Here is a 7,634-nt window from a genome sequence, read left to right as displayed (position 1 = left end):
AACATTATCTTTAAAATTCAGTATTTTGAAATTTTGAAAGTTGTTTGTAAACTGTCAAGAATTATGGAGTATGAGCTAAAAATTTTTTCTATGTAAAGTAAATGTTTGTGGAAAAATGTAAAAATAAATAAATGAAAGAAAAATAAATAAATAAATAAATGAATTAGGGCACTGGAAAGAAAAGAATAAAAATCACATATATAGCTTATTAAAAGGATTATTCTTAATAAATGCTTGTAATTCCATGACAGAATTACCTACAAGAGATGTCCATGGCATGTACAGATTTAAATCAAGTGAAAATGTTATATCTAGTATTTCATTTAGAGTCAGGAGGAAGCTATAATTCATTTACTACACAGTTTCCTTTTCCCTATTTTTTCACGGTTGAGGTTTACTGCAGGTGATTTCTGTTATGTATGGTGACTGTTCTTAACTGCCTCCCGGAGTTCACTGTTTGCTTTCCTTATTGAAGGAACAAGTACTTTTGCCCATTATTCTTATATCTTATAAACTGTTACCTATTGAAGACCCTTGCCACCCTTTCTCCTCTCTCTTCCCTTGAATTTAGTGACTCTTTATCTCTGACACCTCGACTGTACGACCATACCCCACTCCCTCCTAGATGCCTTTCTGAACGTAGCTTCCACCATCCTTAGCTGAACATATGTGGCCTCCAAGATGTTAATGCACACCTGTACAAACTGAAGCTTTGTTGGACTTAATATAATTCAAATGGTGGAGATTATTTCCTTTTGATAAAAACAAACATAGGTGATAAACATGTATCTTTTCTATCTAAATTTGAATCAAAACGCTACCACTATAGAATGAAATTATTTTAAGAAATGCCAAATGTGCATTACGTACAGAGTTCCTTCTCATTCTTTTCAGTAGGAGTCTCTACCCCACATACAGACAGGGCCTCAGTTGTCTCTGGCTGCTCAAGGCGCCCAGTGCCTTTGGCTAAGCAATGAGCTTTCTCATGCAGGAGAACAGTGTGGAGTTTGAAGCCTGTCTGGTGGCCCAATGTGACGCCCTCATAGACGCCCTCAACAGAAGGAAAGCTCAGCTGCTGGCCCGCGTCAACAAGGAGCACGAGCACAAGCTGAAGGTGAGTTCTACGTGTGGGGACAGCAGAAAGCCAGTGAGCCAGGCTTCAGGGGCTCACCTTCTAACATGACCTTTATGATTGGACAGCTATACAGACTTGTCACCACACAGTGGATTAATTGATTACTAGTCTGGGGGCCTGGAGCAGGACTGGTCTCCTGGAAACATCTGGTATCCATCTATTGCCCCATTAGAGAAGGGCAACAGGATATGTGGAAGGAAGAGTAGACAGATAGAAAGACCAAGCAGAAGGGAGTCCAGCAGTAGGCCATCAGCCACACCAACTCAGCTTCACGGAGCTTTCCTATGAAAGTGAAGGTAATCAGAAAGGCTTCCAGCTTTCCTACAGAGGTACCTTCCATAGTCCCTGTCATGTGTAATTCACAAAGTGCTGAATGATGAGGGATTTTACTTAGATGGCTTTCTCTAGCTTGTCGGTTTCCAGGTCTCTCTCTCCTAATGTCTATGATCAAGTTGCTTGCTTTTCAATTTCTTCAATGGCCCCAGGCCTCTTCATGGCAACATAAGTGGTCATTCCTAAAATGTGGTAGGCAATGGGGCCAGTGTTAAAGATATTAATATTTTTACCAAAAGAGTTCTCTCAAGGTTTTGCCATGTGGGTATCAATCTTAGAGGTTTACTTGCAAACATCTGGAAAATGCTTCTATTCCCTAAGTGTTTTCATCTAAAACAGTCAAGTTAGGTCTGAATTTAAAAAAAATGTTTCTAGAGTCACTGTTTTTAATCAGAGTTAAAATCTGGGAGGCCGGCTGGTGGTGTGGTGGTTAAGGTAGCTGGATCCCACATGACCAACTGTGCAGTGCAAGTCCTAGACCTGGCAGCTTGAAAAACACACTGGGCATGTGTGCATGCATGTCCAAAATCCTCAAAGGAGGGTAGAGGAGAAGGGATTGTGGCATGGCCATCCCCCCTTCTCTCTCTCAGTATTTCTCTGTCCCACGCTCATGAAGAAAAAATTTAAAAAACACACTAAAACAATTAATAAAGTAATAGCTAATGTTTGGGGACACTTTCTTTGAGGCAATGCCATACAAATAGTGGTGGGATCAACTCAGTTATTCCTCACTACTCAATGTCATTATTACTGTTATCCCCATTCTAGAGGTGAGGAAACAATAGCACCATGATATGAACTAGTCATAGGACCCAGAGTTGAGCCCTGGAAAACTGGTCTCCGAGCCCAGAATCAAGTGCAGAATTCCATTGCCTCTGGCTGGTTGAAGTACAATGAGGAGAGAAGCATGTCCCCACGCTCACTCTTCCCACCAGTCAGCCAGTGCCTACTGCATACCTGCAAGGAGCTGAGCACTGGACAGGGGAGCAGGAGAAGGGAGGGACACAAAGATGACCAGTAGGAGTCCTGCCCTTACAGAGCTTGAAGTTCAGTGGAAGGGCTAAGCCATACCCACAAATGACTCCGGCACAGACAGACAGAGGGCCGATACCACAGAAGTCCTGAGGAGGACAAAAGTACCTGCCACCGAAGGAGTCTCAGAGCACCTCATGGAAGAGCTGACATCCGTGTAGCCCAGAGTGCGTGTTAATGGCCGCTTACATTCTTGCCTGCAGGACTTGGCAAAGCTACCAGGGAAGAAGACGATGCTTAGGACAGTGTGCACCATGGTCTTGCTCCATCCTCAGTCTTGGGGACCAATGGATGTTTTCTGTTCCCATCAGCCACTCCAACACAACAGAAAGATGGCCCTTCATTTTAGCACCCTTCAGAAAACCGAAACTTCCATTGCAGTAGCAGTCCTCAAAATGTCACTTGAATCACAAAGCACTGTAAAATAAAGGTTCATGTGTTTCTGTGAAATGAACTGAGCCACTGGGCTTTTCCCTGCTCAATAGTGAACAGATCCTTTAAGTACACAGCCTTAACATTTTAACTTTTCATGGAAATCTCTTTTAAAAACATTGCATACATTTCCTGGCAGCCCAAAACAGAAAATGGTGAATGGTTTTGGTCAGCCACGTGGTGACTATAGGCCAACCCCAGGTTTTCTGGATGGGCAGCAACCTGGATGGGAAAGAAAACCAAAGATCAAGAAAATATCATTTATTCACATAAAAGAATGGAGAGGGGCATGAACGCCCCCTGGCACCCTACTGCTCGGTGCTGCCTCTGCTCGGGACTGGGGGACAATCTTATGGACAGTGCCAAAGATGCAGATGGAGACTGCTCAGAAATGGCTTTAAGACATCCCCCAGACACCAATGTCCCATGACATGACTCTCTCTCTCTCCTCTGATTGTCCCCAGGGGGCAGCGTACTGATGTGTCCTGGGGCTCCTGAGCAGAGGCGACTGCCTGTCCCTGTTCCACCTGCCCAGGCTGGAGTCCCGTGCGCCAGGCCTCAAAGGACTCTAGCAGACAGAGACAGGCAGCTGGTTGTTCCCCACAGCAGCAAAGCTGTTCTGTCTTCTGTCTCCAGTGATTTGTTCCTCTGCAGTTTTCAGCTGATCGTATCTGTCACTGCTTCTATAAACAGCTACCAACACCATTTTGCCGCCATGACTACTGGCAGCGGGCTCTAGGTCTCCCTCCCTCCCTCTGCTTTTCTCCCCCTTCCTTTTCCCTTTCTTGTCATTCTGTTGCTGTGCAGACTTGTGAGAGAAGACTGGCCTTTTATAGACCCCACTTGCCAAGCACAGTACTTCTTTCTGTCTTTGTTGGCTAGCCCATCATTCACTGTCCTGCGGAGATAATCTTACGTTCTTCCGCTTCCCTTTGGCTGAGTCCTCTGGGGGCCTGCTTTTTGCTGACAAAGAGGGGAGTTGTGTGTGTATTTTTCTGGCAGCTTTCTCTCTCCTTGAGCAATCCAAAAGGCTAGGGATGCTGGAAAGCGAGTATGTATTTACACAGTCTTTAAAAATCTCCCTATGCCCCTCGCCGAAAGCACTGATTGTTTGAATGGATTTAATAGTTCTGGTTCTGAGGCAAGATGGAACTGAGTGGTGAAGAGCCTCGATTCTGTGTCACAGAGACCATAGAGATAGGACCTCTTTATGACTTGCGAGGTCTCTAACCTTGGGCAAGTCCGTAGCTCAGTGTCTTTCAGCTGTGTGTAAAATAAGGCAAGAAGTAGTACTCACCTCACAGGGCATCATAAAGCACTTAGCGTAATACTTGAAAAATACCAGCTATTATTGTTGTATCATTGACAGAGAATGACTGGAAATATGCTTTCATTCAACACACTGACGAAGTGTTTCCAGGAGTGTGTTTTCCATAATGCCACAGTTCATAGTATAAAATTAGCCCATACACTGGTGTTGTTATCTAGGAAATTCTTCAGAGGTCTGAGCTTATAATTGATCATTCTACGAAACTATTCACAAAGTTTGGTGAGCTATTTTTATGAGCTAAAAAGGCAAAAAGACTTTGAGATATATGCAGATGTGGTCATATTTTAGGAACACTGTTTGAAATGTAAATTATAGTTAACACTATTCTGTGGTTTGAAAAACTGCTGGAAGCCAAATATCTATTTTCAGGATGTGGTGAACTAAAGCAAATGTCAGAAAGCTACTGGAGGGAAGAAATGTTTTTGAACCTCCAAGAAATATTATTATCATTAATATTAATATTATTAACTCCTATTTGGAACTTCTTGGGCAATATTCGACAACTGGCAGAGTACACGGGAATGGCACATTTCTTGTCTTGTCTGTGTTGTGTCCACAGCCCTCCCAGGTTTTCCTTAGCTGAGTAAGGTCCTAAAATTCCTCACTACCTGTGCCCCACGGGGAATTTGTGACACTTAAATTAAAATGCATCATGAATGAAGTTTCTTTCAGGAACTTTACATGTTATTTTCTCTTAGTAAGCCAGAAGAATTATTGCTGTTTATGTAACATGCAGAATTTGAACTAATTCTGAAATCATTTTAAATGCATTCTCCCTCCAATATTTTAGAATGAATTCACACATTGAATAGTACAAGAGGATATATGTCTTCTTGGTTACCCTTCACTCAAAGATCCTATGGGAAAATACGTTATCGTTGTTCAAAATGATTCTGGAAAAAGAACGCCAAGGTTTAATTTCCATGTATGATGGGCAAGTTTAGCATACTACAAAATTACTCAGTGGGGATACTGAGGGATAATGATAAAGCTCATTGTATTTTAGAGTTTTTGTATTTACAGAGCGTTTCCATGTGCCAATTGAAGTTATCAGCAGAATGCTTGATTTTGAGTCCTACTACACTACTGGGTTAAGGATCGTCATTATTTTCCTCATTATCTTTGCTACTATTTACTGTGTACTGACTGTTAGGTTCCTAATACGCTTTTTAAATAATTACTTGTATGACCCTATCAGTAAGAGTACAAATTTACATAATGAATATCATTGGCTTATGACTGTTATGAATATTATTGATTCCCTTCATTCAGATGAGGGTTGAGGGAAGGAATAAAGGAAACCTGCCCATGTTCACAAATAATTTTAAGATAATTAGAAATGGGGCCATTCTGTGGCCTGGTGGTGAAGGGAACTGAATCCCACATGGCTGACCACACAGCTTGAGTCCCAGACCCAGAGGCCTGAAATACATAGCAGGTGTGTACGTGTGCCCAAAATCCCAAACAGAGGGAGAAATGGAGAAGGGATTGCAGTGTGACCATTCACCATGGTGGGTGCTTTCTGGCCTTCCCTCTCTGTCTCTCTATGGCAAGCACACATGCCCTCTGGCAAATTAAAAATAATATAATAATTAAATATGATTTGACTGGTTATAGCCATTACTGGAAAGAAAAAACAACAGATTCCAGTCTATCACCAGCTTAATCCAATAAAAGTAATAGAGACAAATCAGTGCATACAGTGAAAACATTTGGGGAAATTAGGCACACTGAAACGACTTGAAACTTTCAGCTGACCCAAGCAGAAATCTGTATGACCAATTTTAACCATTTAACCACTGGGCCCAGCAGTTGGCATAATACCTATGTCACTGGACTCTCATGTCGTTGACCGCGGTTTGAGTCCCAGACCTGGTGGCTTAAACTCACACCAGATGCATATGCATGCGTGCATACCCAAGATCCCAAGAGGAGAATGGAGGAGAAGGGATTGCGGAGTGGCCATCCCCCCGGGAGATGATTTCTCACTTTCTGTCTCTCTGTCGCTGTCTTTCTGGCGAGCGCATGTGCCCCATAGCAAAAACCTCCTCCCCCCCCCAATTTATTTTTAGCCACAATACTGATTCATTACAATGCCATTATTAGTGAAGAATTCCTTTCAGAATTTAATTTGGCAAATTCTGTATTCTGTTTCCCACGAATGTCAGAACAAAAGTCACGAAGCATCTGTTTGGGCCAGAATGCCTAGGGTAGCCATGGAATCACCAGAAAGTCACCACACACAGTTGGAGATATCTTGGGATAGAGAACATACCCTCAAACACCCTCTACCCACTTTGACAGTACCAATGAGGCCCTTTGCCTAAACCCAGATTTAGGTGACACTGGTTACCCCCAGAAGGTACCTAACCCATACTGAGGACTACTGAGTAATCCATTATACATACCTTACTGTACCTCACATTCTACAAAAGACTGTATTGTGTACATCACTGTTTGTGACTCACCATCAATGCTAAGTGTCCTCTTCTGTAGATGGGAGTGTACCAATATGCTTCCCTCTCACAATGGCTTGTATTTCTTCCATCAACGACTTCTCTGTGCAATAATTCAGTATTCTATACACTAAGAACGTGCTTTACATATTCCACCCAATGTTTATTGGTAAGGCTGTTGGTGACATTAACACTTCTGGAACAGAAAGTTCACAGCTTTACTGTTAAAAATATCAAGTCTTTCTCAAAACAGGTGTGTTTTCTTTACTTAATAAGCCTTAATGATCCTTTTCTTGATTAAAAACTCAAAGCCTCAGACTTATCTTTGCAATGAATAATTGCCAGTTTGGATAAATTCATAACACTAGTTAAGGAGAATGAGGGAAATATTTCCCTGAAACCATGTGGGAGAATGGTGGTATGTGAGAAATTTTCAGTGTTTTTCCTTAGTTTAAATGCCTCTAAGTTTCAATGAATGTAACAATAAAGTAGTAGTATTCTACTCTAGGAAGAAATAGAAGAATTCTTTATTTTCTGGATTAATCTAACAATCAAAGCACCCCACCTTTAACTCACACGTAAGTCATTTCAAAGCATCTGTTGGTCTTTGTGCTGCCAGGTGTGTTAGGACATATAGCAACTTCCTCCACTGACCCAAAGGAACTGTGGAGAGCAAATCCTTCAAACTTGCATCTTGAAAGTACATGTACCTTGGACTATCCATAATACAGAGGTAAAGCACTATACATAAGGAGCCAAACAGCACATGGCCAACCACAGTTCGAATCCCAGCCCCAGCAGCTTGAAATACATGTGCATACATGACCAAAATCTGGAGAGGATGGAGAAATAAAGGAAAAAGAATTGCACTATGACAACACCCCATTGGGGAGTACTTGCTTTCTCTCTTTTTCTC

General features: G+C 42.1%; 1 protein-coding gene across 3 annotated transcripts in view; it reads left to right on the top strand.

Moving 5' to 3' along the window:
- Nucleotides 1–7,634, top strand: part of TRIM9 (tripartite motif containing 9) — a 126,324-nt gene that overhangs the window by 71,156 nt on the left and 47,534 nt on the right. For all 3 annotated transcript variants that reach the window (XM_006160532.1, XM_006160531.1, XM_006160530.1), the window contains exon 3: nt 992–1,114. In XM_006160532.1, coding sequence (XP_006160594.1) covers nt 992–1,114 — 123 coding nt within the window. The remainder of the gene's footprint in view (nt 1–991; nt 1,115–7,634) is intronic.

Source organism: Tupaia chinensis, unplaced genomic scaffold, assembly GCF_000334495.1.
Source record: "Tupaia chinensis unplaced genomic scaffold, TupChi_1.0 Scaffold000688_1, whole genome shotgun sequence".
Classification (NCBI taxonomy): Eukaryota; Metazoa; Chordata; class Mammalia; order Scandentia; family Tupaiidae; genus Tupaia; species Tupaia belangeri.
Note: the sequence above shows the minus strand (reverse complement) of the source record. Positions and strands in the feature narration are given on the sequence as shown.